Genomic DNA, 19,517 nt, shown 5'->3' with positions numbered 1-19,517 from the left:
AAGACACAAATCACTTGCTTGTAAGCGGTGACATGACCACTGAAGTATGAAGAGCTTTTGCAGTAGTATTCCAGATCAATTGTGATATTTGGCATACAACCCTTCATAGGGCCATGAGTTGGTTTCGCGTGGCAAAAAAAAGAGATACAGGAAGATGAGTCACTGTGAGAAGCATTCTGATGCAGAAGCGTCTCATTGGAGTCTTTACATCAACTATGTTTTTGCTCATTAGGCTAGGATTTTGTTTTGATCCATTAGGTTTAGCCTAGATGGTAGCTTTGCCATTTTTGTTTTTTAAAAGCCCTTAATGGTCTTTTAGCATTAGTGAGGGTATTTGTGTCTTTTCCTATGTAAGGGCATCTATATAAGCCCATTTCTTTTTGGGAAATGATAGATGCGCCCCTTTTCATCACCAGGGACACTCAACTCAACTGCAGTGTACGTAGAAATCAAATCCGCTGAATCCTTCTGACTTGAAGTACATCAGCCCCTCTGCAGTCATTGATACACTGCTGCTGGGTGTCCCTGGTGATGAAAAGGGCCGCATTTATAATTTCCCTTCTTTTTTTGTTTGGGGAGTTTTGATGAAATGAATTACGGTTCTTATTTTGAGGACTTTGGGAGTTTTGCAAGAATACAATTCTTGCTTGTATTTTTGTGGGAAGGAGGACGAATATCAAGCTTGGATTGCAAGCTTTCCACATTTTCTCCATCTATCTCACCCTGTAGATTGCTAGGTTACAAGAATTCTAAAAGCTGAGCTTTCATTAGAAAGATCATCAAAGAAGGAAATCCAGGAAGTCATCTCTGCTGGTTCGTGTTCCGTTCCTGTTGAAATTGGCGAATTTACTGAGGCTTTGAAGTGAATTCCTATCTAAATATCCGCTGCAAGTAAGTCTCCACAAGCACGTCTTGATTGGAATGGCTGATTCCCTTGGAGAATCTGGGTTAAAGAAATTCCAAGTATCCCTCAAATTGTAAGTGCATTTCGCCTATGGTTACTGTTTACTAATGATTTTCCTGGAATCGGGGTGCAAATTCGTGAGAAATACATGAGCTAAGTATGGATTTGAAACTGCAAGGAAAGAAATTGATGTGATCAATGCATTGTGCGTAAATGCTCTCGCATGGAAAAAATTTCCCCGTACGGTGATCCATGCTCCTAGCTGCATGTTTAAGCTTGTGTAAAATCATGCCTCTATTATAAAATGCAAACCATTGCTCTATTATAAAATGAGAAGCAGGTTGTATAAATCGATTTAAGTCAGTTAATGCCTCGTATTTTTTGAGCTAGCTCCATTTATTAAGCCATCAGATTTTTTAGAGGATTTGAAGTTTTAAGGCATAGACATGTCATGCAATCAGCTGGAACAAATTTCTTTACACACACACACTTTAGAAGGAGCTTCTTTTTTCTCCTACTGGTCTATGTTATTAGTGAATGCAGTCGCACACATGTTGTTTGTCTAAAGTCCTGTTAAAGACTATCTCATTCTAGTTGGAATTTCAAGTGAGTTAATTGAAAGACTGTCTCTCAGTCTCCTGGAGAGATCTCCCTAAAGAGGCAAAAGGAGCAATGAGATGTGATAGCAAGGGGATCCCTAGTCTCCGTACTTAAGGGCTGATCATGTTTCTTGTTTTATGTGAGCTTTAGACTGCACATGTCCTCATTTTCTTGTAAGGCTTGATATTGGGACCCAGAGTCGCAAAAAATATGATGTGGGAGCTGGCAACCGATTGTGAGTGTCAAACTGATTATTGGACTCAAAATTACATTTAAATTTGGGTCTAGTAATCGGTTTAGCAGTCACAATCTTCAGGGCCTTAACCTTTGCACCCTCATTTACACAATATACGTCCATTTTCTAAAAGAGCAAACCTCGAGAATTCCTTTCTCATTGTGAGTGTCATAATCGGTTGTAAGCCAAAGGACTTCCTAACCTTTGAACCCAAAGGTGTTCTCAACTCCCCTCAAAATGTTTCCAAAGTTCTTTTTTTTTCTTACCATTTCTTGTTGAGATAGTTCTAGCTAATAATAGTGTGTCGTTCTCAAAAATTTTACTGGGATTGAGAGCTTTTGAAATCAAATTCTTGTTTTAGACCATTAGAAATCAACAAACGTTAGATAACGGCAGAAGCATATCTTACAAGGGGTTATGTTCTTTGCTTGTAATGAATTTTTTTTGTAATTTCATTGACACTATGTATGACCATTGAAGCCTTTTAATTGTCATGCAACCAAATTTGTGGGTTATTCTACTAATTCGCCGAAGGGTGTTTGGTAGGGAATTTTACAAAAATAGGTTCCTTCCTAATTGATAACCCCCCGTCAGTATGATCGGATTTTTCGGTCTGGTCCGCGACAAAAGAACATATTGATCAGATGATTTTAGATCCTTGACTCAATTCGAGTTTTTGTACGGTGCAAGTCCGTATAGTCCAGTAGAGTCCTGTACGGCTCACACCATAGGATGATCCCAACCCTCCGATCTATCGAGGTTTCCGTAGAGTGAACTGTTTGCTTCTTTTTTTTCTTCGAAGAAAGCATATGTTGATCCGCACCGCATCAATCCTGACGATTGTTCTATGACTCCCTCAGTTCGGAGGTCTGCTAAATCAAATGATTTAATGTGGCGAGAAGTCTCTCTGAGAGCATAGCCTAGCCCTATTTTCCTATTCCAATCCGGGGATCGGAGCAAGGTTGCCGTCTTCTTACTAAAATTCCCTGAAGTTATAGACACAGAAGTAGTACAAACACCGACAAAAGGGAATTTCCCCTATTCGAGTCGCTCCTCCTTTCTTGGTACTAAAACCTCGAATGCCACTGCTGCTACAGAAGAAGATAGATTTCTTGCTAGAGGGCAGATGTTCAACAAGGCCGGATAATCCTTACTATTCTCATAGGAGAGGAGTGCAACACTACTACATTAACCGAGGTTGAAAGAGCACAGGGTAATGTGCCATTCCTCTATAGATAAGAGGGCTAAGATCATCCTATTATATGATTTTTGGGGCACAACCTATTTATGTTTTTTTTTTCTGTTGAAATGGTTTCCACAACCTATTTATGTTGTGGCCCATTAAGCCATCAAATAGAATAGATTGGATGAAAAATACTGGACTATACGGGCTTACACCGTATAAAAACACGATTCATTGTAGAATATTTACTTGGCACACCCTATCTATGTGAGGGCCCAACAAATGAAAGGTTTGGGTCACCCAAAAAATGTCAGCCCCACTGTATTTTTGCGCCACACGTGCATTTACGGCCGTCCACCGTACTGTTTCTCTAGGGCTCTGTTCACTCGCCTTCTCGAGAAAAGAAAGGAGAAGAAAGTAAGTCAAATTTTCTCGTGATTGGACATGATTGGACATATTCCGCCGTTCACTCGTTTTCTCGGGAAAGCGGATTTACACACGTGGAAAATATAAATAATTACATGGAAAATCAACTTTCTTGCACTTTCCCTCTAAATTTTCTCACCAAAAGGATGAGAAAATCCATTGGGGAGTGATAAATCGACTCCCCATGTGTCTTTCTCTCTCCTCTAGGTTAGAGAGAGAAAGAGGAGAGAGAGACACATGGGGAGTCGATTCATCCATTTAGGGAGTCGATTTATCACTGCTCCTGAGAAAACCACTTTGCCTGCATACTTTTTTTCCTTTCTCGACCAAGTGAACAACGGGAAAAAAGAATTTTCTCACAGTTTCTTTTCCTTTCTTTTCCAGTTTTCCACGTCAGATTCTTTTCCTTTCCTTTCTTTTCCTGCAGTTAAAAAACAAGTGAACGGAGCCTAGATTTCCGCCAACAAAAGCAAGGCTAATACCGTTCTACCAGATCAACGGTCTCGATTCCGTTGGGAACACTATGATCGATCGTCACCGTTGATCCAGGTGGTAAGATCTGCTTTCTCAATCTCATTATGCCTAGTCAGCTACTCCAGTAGTCCAATGACTCGCACGTTGGGTTTGTGTGTGTGGGTGGAGAGAGAGAGAGAGAGAGAGAGTCCAAATCCAAACCTCGATTCCAACTCAAAGCTCTCCTCATCAGAACAGCAAACGAGTCTCGTTTTCCTTTGTTTTTCAAGCTTAGAAATGAGAAGAATCCCACACAAAAAACCTCTCCTTTTCCCATCTAAAAATGGCACCAATCCATCAATCCCAACTCCTTTCAAACGCACAAACTTTTCTACCTTACAATCCATCAAAGAATCCCTACACAATGACACCGATTACCCCAAAAAAATCAGCAATCTTCTCAAACACTCAAATTGGCAGACTCTCATGGCTGCCTCAGACATACCCAACAAGCTAAACCCAGAAATAATCAACACCGTTCTTCATCAAAACCAGGTAATAGACCCCAAACGCCTCCTCAATTTCTTTTACTGGTCAGAAATTCAAATGCGTATTCCTCAAACCCTAAATTCCTTTTCACTTCTTGCTGTAATTCTCTGTAATTCCAACATGTTTGGGACCGCCAACGGTCTGTTAGAGCGAATGATTCGAAACCATTCGGCGGTTTCTGTAAATTCCGTATTGAATTCGATTGTCGATAGCTTTAGGGTTTGTAATGGGTCTAATTTTATTGTTTTTGATGTGCTGGTTGATACATTTAAGAAATTGGGTATGTTGGGGGAAGCTGTGGATGTGATGTTAGGGTTGAAAAATGCTGGATTTTTGCCTAGTTTGAGGTGTTGTAATTCACTTTTGAATGATCTGTTAAAGGCTGATAGGATGACTCTATTTTGGAAGGTTTATGATGGGATATTGGAGGCAAAAATATCACCTGATGTTTACACTTTCACCTCTTTGATCAGTGCTTTTTGTAAGGTTGGAAACATCAAAGAGGCAAAAAGGGTCTTTATTGAGATGGGGCAAAAGGGTTGTAGTCCAAATGTAGTGACTTACAATGCGTTTGTAAGCGGGTTGTGCAAGGAAAGGCAATTGAAAGAAGCAAAATTGGTACTTAAGGAGATGTCTGATATGGGTCTGAAGCCTAGTTACATAACTTACACTGCTTTTATTGATGGGCTTATGAGAGAAGGCAGTGTAGAGGAGGCTTTCAGGGCGAGAGATGAAATGGTAGCGTGTGGAATTCAGCCAAATGTGGTCACCTATAACATACTTATTCGTGGTGTGTGTAAGATTGGAATGATGGAGAAGGCCCATGAGCTTTTGAATGAGATGGTTGGGATGGGTTGGAAATTAGATGCATTTGCTTATAATTTAATTATAGAGGGTCATTGTAAAGAGCAGAATTTAGGTAGTGCATTTGAGCTGTTTGATGAAATGAAAAGGAGAAATGTAGTGCCTAACCAACTAACTTATAGTGTAATGATTAATGGGCTCTGCCGTTGCGGGGATTTACATAGAGCAAATGTTGTTTTGGAGGAAATGGCTGCGAGGGGGCTGCAGCCAAATGCCGTTATCTATACGACTCTTATTACGGGTCACTGTAGAGAAGGTAGAGTTGAAGAGGCATGTAAGGTTTTTGAGAGGATGGCCGAAAAAGGTGTTGTGCCCGACGTCTTTTGCTACAACTCTCTTATAGTCGGCCTCTGCAAGGCGGGGAAGATGGAAAAAGCCAGGAATTACTTGGCAAATATGATGGAGAGAGGACTAGTTCCTAATGCATTTACGTATGGGGCTTTCATCCAAGGACATAGTAAGGCTGGGGAAATGAATGAGGCAGATGGGTATTTCAAGGAGATGCTAGGACGTGGTTTAGTGCCAAATGATGTTATTTATACAGCTCTTATTGATGGGCACTGTAAAGCAGATAACATAACAGAAGCCTTCTCTACATTTCATTCTATGCTGGGAAGAGCTGTGCTCCCCAACGTGCAAACATACACTGTTCTCATTCATGGCCTCTCAAAGGCCGGGAAGATGCAGGATGCAATGGGTATTTTCTCAGAACTTCAAGAGAAGGGCTTAGTTCCTGATGTATTCAGTTACAGTGCTCTTATATTTGGGTTTTGTAAGCAGGGTGAGATAGAGAAAGCTCTTCAACTTTATGATGAAATGTGCAGTAAAAATATAGAGCCAAATATTGTTACCTATCATACTTTAATTGATGGCCTATGGAAGTCAGGTGACAACAAGAAGGCTAATGAATTTTTCACAATCATCTTAGAGAAAGGTTTGGTACCAAATGAGGTGACTTATTCCATAATGATCAATGGGTTGTGCAAATCAGGAAATGTAACAGAGGCATTTAGGTTATATGATGAAATGCCATTGAGGGGGGTCATGCCAGATAGTTTTGTTTATAATGCTCTTGTTGATGGATGCTGCAAGGGAGGGAACTTGGAGAAGGCTATTGAATTGTTTGAGGAAATGGTGGAGAAAGGTTTTGTGATTACACTTTCTTTCAACACTTTAATTGATGGGCTATGCAAATTTCGTAAGCTGAATGAAGCCAGCCAATTGTTGGAAGCTATGATTGATAAGGGGGTAATGCCAGATAACGTGACCTACACGACCATGATTGATGGATTTATCAAGGGAGGAAATTTGGAGGAAGCAAATAGGCTCTTCTTGGTGATGCAAGAAAGGGGTCTGATGCCAAATGCTGTCACTTACACATCACTTATTGATGGGCACAGTAGAAAAGGGAACATGGTTGAGGCACGCATGTTATATGAAGAGATGGTGGCAAAGGGCATTAAACCAGACAAAGTCATGTCCAGTGTGATGATCCATTTTCACTGTAATGAGGGGAACTTGGTGGAAGCCTTTAGGTTGAGGAATGAGATTTTGGTGGAAGGTAAGTCAATGAGTGGTAGTGCATACATTGCACTTATAAATGTTCTTTTCAAAAGAGGCGACTTTTCAGAAGCGTTGAGGTTATTCAATGAAATGGTGGATGGAGGGATCGACGTAGATATTGCTAGTTGTAGTGCATTAATCTGTGATTTATGCAGAGAAGGTCGTATAGATGAAGCTGAACAACTTTTGCAGGGTATGGTTAAAATTGGCCAGGTGCCAAATAATACTACTTTAAGTGACTTGGTTGGTGAGTGCTACAAATTGGCAGATGTTGGGAAAGACTGATTTGTAATGCAAATATTAGAGAGAGTTGCTAATGAGCGTATTACTTAATAATAATTCTTCTACACCAACATGCTCGGATATCTTTTTTTTTTTAATGGTAGCAAGTATATTAAAAGAAGACTGAGGGTGTCCCCCTTACAGCACAGAAAAATAAAAACAGACTATAGTAATACAATTAGGGCGGGAGAAAATCATAGAGTTCTAAAGCCTGCTGCGATACGCCATCTTTTGCTAACTTATCTGCTACGTCATTAGCAGAGCGTCTCACATGATTAAAAGATACCGGCCGCCCCTGTAGGAGATCTGTAATCTCGTCAAAGAATTTAAGAAAGCGCCATGGGGGAGGCCGAGGTCCCTTGAGCCATCTTATAACATTCAGCGAGTCACCCTCCACAACACAGCTGTCTGATGTTCCCTTAACCAAACTTACAATGCCTTGATGCGCAGCCCTTACCTCAGCCTCATTCGAATCAGCTATGCCGATTGGACCAGAAAAAGCCTTCAGGACGACACCATTGCTATCTCGTAATACTCCACCAATCCCTGCAGGGCCTGGGTTGCCCAAGCTTGAACCATCAAAATTTAATTTAACATGCTCTTCGTGAGGAGGGCTCCAATGCTGAATGGATACCTGCAGAACTTCCTTGCTATGGCACACTACCATCCACCCTTCCCACAGTTCAAATGCCGACACGAAACGGAATAACGGCAAGGCTCTAGCCCAGGAGATCGTAAGCGAAATGACCTTAATAAATAAAAAGAACGGAGATTTAGCTTTCCCATCAAAGATCCGAGAGTTCCTTTCTGTCCATATTACCCATAATACCGCCATTAAAGATAGCCACCACAATCGCCTTCCCTTGCTTCCCCAAGGTATACATCCCCAGCCGGCAAACAGATCTTGCAAACATGAAGGGAACACCCATATGATTCCAAATCGGGCTAGAAGCTTCCCCCAAATCTCCCTAGCTACTCGGCAATGGATGAAAATGTGGTCTACCGACTCCCCTGATGCAAGGCATAAAGTACAGTGATCCACAATCAACATGTGCCTTTGACGCAGGAAGTCCACTGTTTGTATTCGATTCCTTATTGCCGCCCAACCGAAGAAGCACTCTAGGGGGCGCCTTTGTTTTCCACACCTTTGCTACCAGATGATTTACCTCAAAAGGCACCAGACTATTATAGAAAGACTTTACCGAGAAGCTGCCTGAAGACCCAACCGAGAAGCTGCCCACAATCGTTTGTCTTTCCCAGAGACACTAACATAATTCTGATCCAGAATCTGAAATAAGTTCGTCACCGAGGGCAATTCGCGGTCAAAGAAATTCCGACGGAAAGGAGGCTGCCATATAACTTTTCCTCCAACATATTCAAAACAATCTTTCACAAAGATATACTTATCAGCTGTAACTAGTAAAAGATCCGGGAATAGGGCTTGGAGCAGTACAGACAAACACCACCGCATGGGCCAGAAGGATATCCGCTCACCGGAGTACACACGATACCTGATTTCACGATCAAAGAGCGGTGATAGGCTTAGGATATCTCGCCAAATCGTCACCCCCGGTTTGTTGAAGATATTCAAGGTAGTCCATTCACCTGGAGCAACACCATATTTACCTGCGATTACTCTAGCCCATAGTCTGGACTTCTCCTCACCAAATCTCCATAACCATTTACCCAACAGTGCTTGGTTGAGCTGCTTGATTCTCCGAATACCGAGGCCTCCCCCTTGAAGGGGCATACACACCGATTCCCAACTCACTAGCGCCATGACCCGCTGCGACGCTAAACCCCCCCACAAAAATCGTCGTTGAATCTGTTCGATACGCTTAACCACAGACACTGGGCATTTGAATAATGATAGCTGATAAATGGGTATATTGGCCAAAGCAGCTTTGATCATGGTTAACCTGCCACCTTTAGATAGTAAGTTCCTCTTCCATGTATCAAGCCTTCACTCAATTCGGTCCACAATGGGATCCCATGCACATTTTCGAGGTCGACCTATTCCCAGGGGCAATCCCAGGTAAGAGGCCGGCAAACTCTGCAAGGAACATCCCATAATAGTCGCTAGAGCGGAAGCTCCTTCGGCGGACATATTCAAAGCGTAGAGACGAGATTTTGAGAAGTTGGAACGAAGACCTGTCACTAACTCATAGCACCGGAGAATAGCCTTAAGATTAAGAATCTGTAAGGCCTGGGAAGAACTAAAGAGTAAAGTATCGTCCGCGAATTGCAAATGCGAGACCTGAAAACCAGAGTCGCTACAATCTACCCCGGAAATCAACCCCTCCACTCGACCTTTCTTTAACAGCACACTGAGGGCTTCCGCTATAATGACAAATAGAAAGGGAGATAGAGGATCCCCCTGTCTTAATCCTCGAGACGATTGAAAGAACCCATGTGCGGAGCCATTAATCAGAATTGAAAAGTAAGCTGAAGATAGACAATTACGGATCCACCCACACCATGTTCTCCCGAAGCCCATTCTTTGTAAAAGATAGTCCAGACACTGCCAATCCACCCTGTCATACGCTTTTTCCATATCTAGCTTACAAATAATACCTTGCTTCCCTGACTTTGCCATGTTATCCACCACTTCATTGGCCACCATCAAGCAGTCTAAAATTTGTCGCTGGGCAACAAAAGCACATTGGTTCTCTGAGATGATAAAGGGGAGTACCCTCTTGAGCCGGTCTGCCAACACTTTAAACAATAGCTTATATAAACAACCTACCAAACTGATCGGCCGAAACTCGGAAATCTTCACTGCTCCCTTAACTTTGGGGATGAGAGCAAGGAAGGTGGCACCTGTTCCCCGATCCAGCTTCGACCCAGCATGGAACGCTTGAAAGAAGGCCATGACATCTCCCTTTACGTACTCCCAACAATCCTGAAAAAAAGCAAGACAGAAACCATCCGGCCCCGGCGCTTTGTCACGATGCATGGAGAACACCCCTTTCTCCACCTCTTCAACCAAAAAGGGGCCTTCGAGCCCCGAGCGACTAGAAGCATCAAGCCAGGTAAAGCTCACCGCTTCCAAAGTAGGTCGTAAAATATCTTCGGCTGAATATAACTGCCTGTAGTAGTCCAGAATTTCCTCAGTAATCGCCTCTTTACTATCCGAAAGGGAACCCTGCACTTCTAAAACCTCAATCCTATTATTCCACCTCCGTGCACTGGCTATGTTATGAAAGTAAGCAGTATTTTTATCTCCTTGCTTTAGCCAACTAACTCGGGACTTCTGCCTCCATAAAATTTCTTCCTGAAGGAGGCATCCTTTATGTTCCTCCTTAATTTTTCCCAACTCGTGCAACTCGTCCTCTGTAGCTGACCGCGCTTCATCGGCCAAAGATAAGACCCGCATCCGATTTTGTAGCCAAGATTGGCGATCGCGGAGAGCCTCTTGTCTGAGAGAGTCCCACTCTATGAGTCTTTTTTTCACATAACGAAGTTTAGCCCCTATGACCCAATCGGCTGCCCCTTCCACTTTATGTGATTCCCACCATCCGCCCATCCGCTCAATCATGTGAGGAATTTCTAACCATCCTATCTGAAATCGAAAAGGCGATGGACCCCATGAATCCAGTCGTGGATCCAGAACTATCGGGCAATGATCAGACACTGAATGTACAATCGCCTTCTGACACACTGCCGGGAACAATGAGAGCCAACCATTGCAAAACAAGAAGCGATCTAAACGACTTTTCAATGAGTTTCGGGACCAAGAGAATTTAGCCCCCATAAGTGGAATATCGAGAAGTTCAGTTTCAGCAATGAAATCGGAAAACTCTAGCATATGTTGTGAAATTCTGCGGCACCCTTGTCTTTCTTCGACCCGTCTGATTTCATTAAAGTCGCCCCCTAAGCACCACAGATGTCCCCATTTACCCCTGATCAATATAAGTTCGGTCCAGAACTGTTGCTTTGCTGATCGAAGTGTTGGACCATAGATGCCTGAAAAGGTAGTAACTTTTTGTGTGCCCATCTGACCAAGAACTATTGAGACTGAGAACTGACCTACCCATGAATCCTGAAGCACCCATTTGGATTGATCCCACATCACTAGAATACCTCCTGCTGCCCCTACAGCGGCCAAAGAGAGCCACTCCCAATTGGAGTTGCCGCCTAGACTTCGGATCAAAGCGCTATTTGCCACCCCCATTTTTGTTTCTTGAATACAAACTATATCCGGCTTATGTCGTTTCACTAAGTTTTTAACCTGTGCCTTCTTCTCCAGAGACCCCAGCCCATTAACATTCCAAGAAAGAATCAGCATGGGCGAACAGACGACCTTTGAGCACTTACCCGCGGACTCATCCTACTTGAACCTCTCGCATGGCGAACTCCTCTTTTACAGACAGGAGATGTATCATAATTGACATCCGATTTCAACTTGGTTAGCTCGCGCAGCATCTTCCTGACTCCTTCAACACTGGAAGGATCAGAAAAGGTTCTGTGTTCCATTTCACGACGCTCCGCCACTCTGAACATAGTGCGTAATTGGTCCTCCGGCCCGGAGTATGATAAGCCCAGAACTCTGCTGGTTGAAATTATATGATTCACAAAAAATTTCAAAATTTATGATTTAGGATCTACCCATGAGAGAGGACTAATATTCTCCTCCACGCTCAAAGCTAAAGCTAAATTGTCACTTACGAAGTCCTCATTTGAATCCGGAACTCCGCCACCATCAACGCCTTCCACCGAAAACTTCCAACTCCCAGATGGAGAAGGATCGGACAGCAAATTATCATGACAGACATCGATTAATCCTAGGGTGGAGGAATCACCCCGATCTTGGCTGCAGCAAATGTCTTTGCCCGATACCACACCCCGATGTGCCTCCTCAGGGATTGAAAGCACCCAGGATGAATTAACTAGAGCTGTGCAGGCTCCACCGACCGGATCCACCACTTCCCTCCGAAGCAAAATGTCACCTTCCTGAATTCCGTCAACCAGATGGTCCACAGAGGAAACACCTACTCTAGCCTCCGCCAGGTTGACCATGATACGAGAATTTTCACCTTCGTGAATTCCTTCTATGAAAGGATCAAAAGAGGAGACACCAGCGAAAGCCTCCGCTAGATTGACCTTGAGACGAGGGTTTTCTTTTTCTCGCCAATCACCGAGACGAAGAGAGCGGGATTGCGAAAAGAGCGATTGATCCCTTAGACCCGATACTTGAAGATTAGGTGAAAATGGGCTATGGACTAATGCAGAAAAGCCCACTAGCTGGGCCAAGACCGGAGGATAAGTGTTGAAAGGCGAGAGCTCAAAGTTATCTACAACAGACCGGCCCACTCCCTGTGACTGAAGAGGATGGGCCCACAGTTGCATACTCCCTTGATCCAACGGATAGGGCGAGTCCATTTGAATTAAGGGAGATATGAGAGTCTGGGAAGTTGAGCCGGGAAAGCTTTTTGTCTTCCAGCTACATGCAGTCTCTCCATCCGCCACGTATTTCTGACAAAGTAGACTAGCCGCTATTTGTCTTGGTCCCTTCCCCTTTTCAAGCCTTCTTACGCTAACCCTCTCATCTATTTCCACGTAAACAGGAGGAGAACTAAAGGACGAAGCGTGTGTTAGACACTTCGCTCCTTGAGGACTAACCTGCGCCCTCTTCTTCTCCGGCCACTTCTTACCGAAAAAACCAATATTTTCCGACCAATTTCGAGAAACTTCAGTTGCCGGAATAACTCGTTGGAGCGGAGTAGTAGGATTTCTTGAGGCCGACACCCAATGCACCAATTCATCGATGTAAACTGGTAAACGCACGGAATCTGGGGAAGCTGAAGAAGTCATGAGGAAAATGGAAGCTTTCTCATACCCTCGACCTTCATCACAGGAAGCAGCTGTTGCTAGCACTCTACCGATACGACATCCTATTTTCCGGAAGTTTTCCACCAACCATGCGTGAGGAGGGAGTCCTTCTATCGACCACCATGAGTACGTAAAGTTCCCGGGGAATTTTTCCTTCCAAGCACATATCTCTGTGAAAGGAGTATCCGAAGCATTCATCCATCGACGTCTGCAATCCACCACGAAGGCTTCCGGAGAGGAGGTTATAGCCACCTCCCCAGGAGCTATCTGGAATATCTCAAACTCAGCTGACGTGCCCGAAACACCTTTTAACCACATTTTGAGCTGATAGTGGTCCGTCATTGATTTTGTGGCAAGATTACCCCAAAAGGTGCTGTGGAGATCAAATCTAGAGCCCAACTCAATGGATGCAGCCCATATTTCCTCTGGGCACTGAAAGATATTCGCCGACTCCTTCGAGCCGATTTCAGTATCAACCGACTCCCGCTGAGGCCCGGTAGCCTCAATAATGTGCCTCTGAGGGCCCCCCGCCTCCTTCTGCTCCGGAAGATTCGGCGAAAGCTTCGACTGCACATAACTGGTTAATCTGGGCAAAAGGGGACGCTGTCCACCACCTGGGAGATTAAGGTCAAATCCGGACCAGACTTTCCTACATCTGTAGCATTCCGGGCGTCGGCGAAAGTTGACAAATCGGCATTTGGAGCAACGCCAGTCTCCCAAATTACTGGCTTTCCTTTTCTCAAGTACTCGTTGAAGCCGCTCTTCACGGCGGCTCTTCTTCAGATGCCACCTGCCATCTGAGGCCCGCTTGTCAACGGGAATCCGATTACCAATATCAGGGCAGAAGTGTAAACGATTCCACTCCAATCCACTAGAGCGCATATTCTTCGTGAATTCCTCCATAACTAACCTCCTAGGAGTCCCGACTACAACCACTACACGATGTGCAGACCCCTTTCTCCGTCAACTTCCGAGGATGGCACAGGAGAAGAAGAAGAATTTGATGAGGAGGAAGAGTCAGAAACCGAAACAGAGTATGATGAACCAGATGTGTACACAGTTGAATGCTCGGCCTCAGAAACAGAAAGCGCCGGCACCGAGGGAGACGAAGAGACGGAAGAAGGAGAAGAAGGAGAAGAAGAAGAAGGAGAAGAAGAAGAAGGTCAAGGGACGGCCGAATCTGATAATGACGAAGTAGAGCCACCTGGCAACAGAGAAGGAGAAACGAACCCGGCCATAATGCCCAACAGACGGGGGACCCGCCGGAGACGGAGCCCAACTCCCGTGGATCCCTACTTTGAAGCTTTTCTGCAATCCTTAACGAACTCAACTCCTCCCCCAGCAACGAGTCCGGGCCGAGACAACAGGTTTCCAGAGCCCCTTTTCTTCTTGGCTACCTCATCGGACGACGAGAACTCATCAGCGGCTTCCTTCTTCAGATGTAAACATGCTCGGATATCTACGGCTTGTAAAGTAAATATGCTGAGCTGAGAAGTAAATATTTGGGGGCTTCAGATTTGCCTTTCATCCTCAATATTGTTAGATCATCGGAAGAGTTTGAGTCTTCTTAAATGCCCTACTGCCAGGACACATCCTTTTGCTGCCCTGGAATCCGGAGAAAGAAGGAAATGTGTAACATTGTTGTTAGCTTTCTTAAATTATCAGCCAATATCCGCCACAGCTTCCAGCTGAATATTTCATTGCCATCTAAAAAAATGTTGACGCGTTGGGCTGGCATTTCGTGTCATGCCCATGGTTGCCAGAGCGGGAATCGAAAGCGGGAATCAAAACGGGAATCGAAGGCTCCCAGGGAAGAATCCTGCTTCGTTGGTCCTGCCCCTACAATGACAATGCTTCCAACATTAAGAACAATCGACTCATGTCTAGCAAAAGGTAACAGTGACAGAATGTTACACTTTTTTTTTTCAATTGCAAGAGACAGTAACTTATTTTATAACTTATTATTCATCAGCAAGCTTGTTCATAGGAATTCTTGAAAATTCTTTGGCATGCCATGAAGAGACAATACAGGTTTTAAAGTGTGTTCAGTAGATAAAACAATTCAATATCCTCTAAAAATTTTTTGAATGGTAATTCAATATCCTCTAAATTGTTCAATCAGACATCTGTTTGAAGGTCATCATTCATATGTTGAGATTTTTAGCAGGATGGTCATCTTATCATAATAAGGGTCATATTACATTACATCAGCAAGGATGTAATTGAAGTTCTCAGAGGTCCCTTTTTGTATTTAGTAGGTAAGTAGCAACCATTAAGTTGAAATAAAACCATATCCAACAATACTGTGAAGGATTCAATCCTACCTGTGTTTTACTTGCAAATATTTCACATCATGATGTCATCATGGTGTGATAAATGGGAGCTCCTTTATTCCACTCAGAGAATGCAAATGTCCAGCAAATATCTACCCAATTAATAGTATGTGTTACATCTGGGCCTGACCAAAGAAAATCTCAGAATAGTTTTTCTATTTGTCCAGATTTGGGATCTGAAAGGCTGCAGTCCAAAGAACTTTTATAACTATTGACAATAGATTTAATCAAGTTAAGAAACTGCGACTTCAGATAAAATCTTGATTTCCAGTCACCTATTCTTTTGCCTGATCTGTTCAAGGCAAGTATTCCAATTTTGAGGTTCTTTAATGGAAATATGAAAGACCAAGATATATGATATGGAATTCCCCTTCACTCATTTATAATCTTGAAAACATTTCATCTCTTAACTGATTATCAGTATATGAAACTTGGTTCTTCTGAATGTTCACTTGAAGGCCAGTATATATTTTGGATTTTTTCAGAGCTGCCCTTGGAGTTGTTGAGGAGTTTATGTCAGCTTTGGGGAATAGCATGAGATCATTAGCAAATAATTTGTGTAGAACTTTAAGCATACCACTGGCAAATGGAGTGATGGTTCTCTCCTCTTCTATTTCTCTGTCAATAATTTCCATAACAGTACATAACAAATGAGATGATAAAGGAACCTCCTTTTTGAGCCAGTTGAACTTCTGAAATATACTTTTGGAGTTTTTTAACTTAGATTTGAGAAATATGCAGAGCTGATGCATTCTGAGATCCAACAAAATCATAATGATGGAAACCCTGCTACTTATAGAATTTAAGAGAGCATTTCTACTCAACACCACCAGAGGTTTTTTCTATGTCGATTTTTGTACAATGGGAGTTATGAACCATCGTAGGATTAATAGAAGAATATCTATACGTATAAAAGCTGATTGGGTGGGACAGATTAAGTCAGTTATTAGCTTCTTCATATGATTAAGTCAGTAATTACCTTCTTCATACGATTTTGTAAATTATTTGCATTGATATTTTACAAGAAATTTCATAAGGAAATTATTTGTATTAATTCTGTAGATTCATCCACAAATTTTCTTCTTTTCCACATCAATAAGCGCTCTAGAATATTCCAATCTGATCTAAACTTCTATTTCAGAAATGTTTTAACTTTTAGAATCCAGATGGAGCAAATTAATCCTGCCACAAAATTTTCCTCATTTTGATAGCATTCTAAACGGCCTTCAACTTTGAACAACTTCGAACACGGATTTCCTTCAACTTGGGCTGACAAGGCTTTGCAAACAACCCACTTCTAAAAATAAGTGTTCAACAATCACACTTTGTAAAATTGAAAAACATGATGAGGGATTTGATATTGAATGGTTCCCCATAATGTTCCCCAGCCTCCAGAGCAATTGTTGTGCAGATGTCTTTTACTCTGGCAGTAATTTGTGGCCCTGGCAAACTAATGTGTATTTCGGTAATTCTTGATGTAGTAGCATCAATATATATAAGCCACATATTAGGGCTATAGGGGATAGAGTTTTGGCATTTCTTAGGCTGATTAAAGAGGTAGAAAGGGGACTTTATAACCTTAATATCGAAATAGTGAAACTCTGTTATCCCGTGGACGTAAGTACACTGCCGAAGCTGTAGAGCTCTTTTTGTTCCTTGCTTTGTATGCTTGTGTTTTTTGCATCTCATCTTCTCTTGGGCCTGCACATCGAATTTGATCCTACTTTTTGAGGGATTAGAGATCTCTCCTTTTACAACATGAATTAGATTCATATAGAGCTGAGAATAGAAAATTCAGATTAATAGATATTAACATGATAACTTTTGGATCAACCAAGATCTCATCTGATAGTAAACAAATTCTTCCTCTTTCATCAAAACCAAATTTACAATCAGATTTCCAAGTACGAGACATCTCCTTGTAATACTACTGGACATTCTTTTCAATGCATTGGGTCTCTCTAACTATGCCATTCGAAAAAAGAAAGAAAAAATCTCTCTTAACTAGAAATGAACAGATGCAACAGCAGACTATATTTATATTAGTCTCAACATATACTAATTCATGTAAACTTCCTAATCAAATTCCAGCACCTTGCAGAGGAAGATCAATTAGAAAGACTGGGTGCCTGTAATTCTTTATTATCCATTAATTAACTGGTAAAAGTCTTGCAAAACCTCATCTTACCTGACAAAAAGGGGGGAAAAATAGGTTTTTCTGAGACTTGAAATCAAAACTTCATTGTCAACCTTATTCTGTACATACTTCATACATATGATATGAACTTTATGACCTGTGGTTAATCTAATACAAGCACACACACTGGCTCTTCAATCTCATACATTAATCTAAGTACTACTCATTTATTCAGACAGCTTTCTCTTTGTAGACACCCTTCTGATACTCTGGCTCACAGAATTCTCCACCTAGATCATCACACGCCTCACCCGGGAACACCCTGTAACATGCATTAAAAACCCACAATTTTTATCTATTTTTTTCTGATGCCAAAACATTCAAAATTACCAAAACAAAGGTCCCAAGATCTTACGTCTTTGGCTCGCTATATTCAAAGTATTCTCTGTCAACTTCCTCCGAACCCATGTTAGCTTTCGCCTTACCAGACTCCGCCTTGGGCTTCACTTCAGGATACATTTCCACATCGCATGCTTCTCCGCCAACTGTCTCACAAGCTTCTGCAGGAAAAACACTGAAAATATATGCAGAAAGTTTGAATTATATCATATCTGGAGACTATAACTGATGATGATTAAATTAGTAGATGTGATGCAGAAAGGCAGCATACGATGCCGTGGAACTGTAATCAACGGTGGAAGCGTCACGAGCCATGGTGGCTCTGATTCGAGGAAAAACCGCCCTTGCCCGGGTTTGGGATTGTTTTGGCACTCTGGCCTTGGTGGGTGTTAATGGCAAAGATGGAGCAAAGTATAGAGCTGTCTGCATTTTATTTTTTTGTGATGGGTTTTTGAATTCCTTCTTGGAGGATCTGATATGTTAGTTCTTGTGATTTATGAGCAGTTGGACTGTGCTGGATAAGGATGCAATCCTTTGTGGATCTTTTGGGAACAGATAAGGTGGTGCTTGTATGGTTGCAACTGAAGAGGAGGTAGACCCCATGTGCTGAGATTTCTTTTCATTGTTACCAAGAGCTTGTTTTTGGTCAATTGTGATAGAGAGATGGCTGTATGGTAGGAGAAATTGGACCATCTGTGTTGTGGGTCCTGTAGATTAGAGTGATTTGGACAATCTGTATGGTGGGTCCTACCTCATAGATAAGCGCTCACACGAATCTGATGATTCTCACTATCTCATCAGTTGGATCCAATGGTCAATTGCCACATGGAATTGATCAGAGCCGTTGATCCTGCCAACAAACACAAGTCTGACTAATTTTTGTTGGGCCCATCCTGATTGGCTTCATTCTGCAAAGAGATCTTAAGGTGTTGATTTTTGTAACCTTAATCTTGTGGTTGGGATGTCAGTTTGACGTGGGACCAGAACCTTTTGTGAGTCCACACGATCAACGGTCACAATTACATACACATGTCATCTCGTGGGATCCAATGCTATTTGTTATGACTTATGACCAAGCTGCTAGCCTCCAAAACTGCCTTAAGTAATGTGATAAATGAACACATGATTGCTCGGACACCAAAAATAGCCTTCTCAAACAATTATTAAATAAGAATCCAAAGTTCCAATCTAAAGGTATTTTCGTAATATTAAAGATATATAGGGATATTTATGTAATTTTGTACACAGGGATTACGGGGCGGGATTTGGTAGGGCCATAACCATCACATCCCTGCTTCGGAGAATTTTTATTTAATCCTCGCCTAAATCGAGGAATCTCCGCCTCATGCGGGGCAATCCCCGTTTTCGCAGGTTTAATTGCCAGCCCTAATTACCAAATCACTCTTTGCATAAGAAATTTATAATTCTTTACATAAAGAAAATCACTCAAGCGACATATGATGAAAGTTTTCTTGTTAATTACAAAATTGACCATCATTTACGCCCTGTTTGTTTTAGATTTTGACAACCGATTGCGAGTCCAAAGCCGATTAAAATGAATGGGGCCTTAGTAACACTCTACCTATTATGTCTTTAGATTTTAGAGAGATGTTCCTAATAGAGCAAGAGCTGGAAGTAGATGTAATGCTGAGGGTATAAAAATATTTGATGCAAGTCCAGTGTCCTTTTAGTTATGTCCTCTTGTACCTCTTTCTTATATCAATAAAATTTAAGGTGCCAGCCCTTTCTCCCTAGAT

At 42.3% G+C, this 19,517-nt stretch overlaps 2 protein-coding genes across 2 annotated transcripts; one reads left to right on the top strand and one right to left on the bottom strand.

Moving 5' to 3' along the window:
- The first annotated feature begins 3,969 nt into the window (after positions 1-3,969).
- Positions 3,970-14,408, top strand: LOC143862178 (uncharacterized). The gene has a single exon (XM_077373183.1). It carries the CDS (start codon positions 4,099-4,101, stop codon positions 7,060-7,062), a length of 2,964 nt encoding a protein of 987 aa, XP_077229298.1. The 5' UTR covers positions 3,970-4,098; the 3' UTR covers positions 7,063-14,408.
- Positions 14,409-17,437: 3,029 nt separating this feature from the next.
- CCL (CCR-like protein) lies at positions 17,438-18,284 on the bottom strand. The gene is made up of 3 exons (XM_077373184.1): positions 18,032-18,284; positions 17,777-17,935; positions 17,438-17,683 (listed from the first exon to the last, which is right to left on the bottom strand). The coding sequence occupies exons 1-3, from the start codon at positions 18,187-18,189 to the stop codon at positions 17,593-17,595; spliced, it is 408 nt and encodes a 135-aa protein (XP_077229299.1). The 5' UTR covers positions 18,190-18,284; the 3' UTR covers positions 17,438-17,592.
- Positions 18,285-19,517: the final 1,233 nt, after the last annotated feature.

This window comes from Tasmannia lanceolata, unplaced genomic scaffold (genome assembly GCF_043159265.1).
Source record: "Tasmannia lanceolata isolate RefF3 unplaced genomic scaffold, GAP_Taslan_0.1 ptg000037l, whole genome shotgun sequence".
NCBI lineage: Eukaryota > Viridiplantae > Streptophyta > Magnoliopsida > Canellales > Winteraceae > Tasmannia > Tasmannia lanceolata.
The sequence above is the reverse complement of the archived record's forward strand: the minus strand, read 5'-3'. Positions and strand labels throughout refer to the sequence as shown.

Excerpts from the sequence above, each read along its gene's own strand:
- LOC143862178 (XM_077373183.1), top strand. The coding sequence starts at position 4,099 with ATGAGAAGAATCCCACACAAAAAACCTCTCCTTTTCCCATCTAAAAAT.
- CCL (XM_077373184.1), bottom strand. The coding sequence starts at position 18,189 with ATGCAGACAGCTCTATACTTTGCTCCATCTTTGCCATTAACACCCACC. Across the intron at positions 17,936-18,031 it reads GATTACAGTTCCACGGCATC|TGTTTTTCCTGCAGAAGCTT; the intron begins GTATGCTGCCTT and ends ATATATTTTCAG. Across the intron at positions 17,684-17,776 it reads GAATATAGCGAGCCAAAGAC|GGTGTTCCCGGGTGAGGCGT; the intron begins GTAAGATCTTGG and ends TGCATGTTACAG.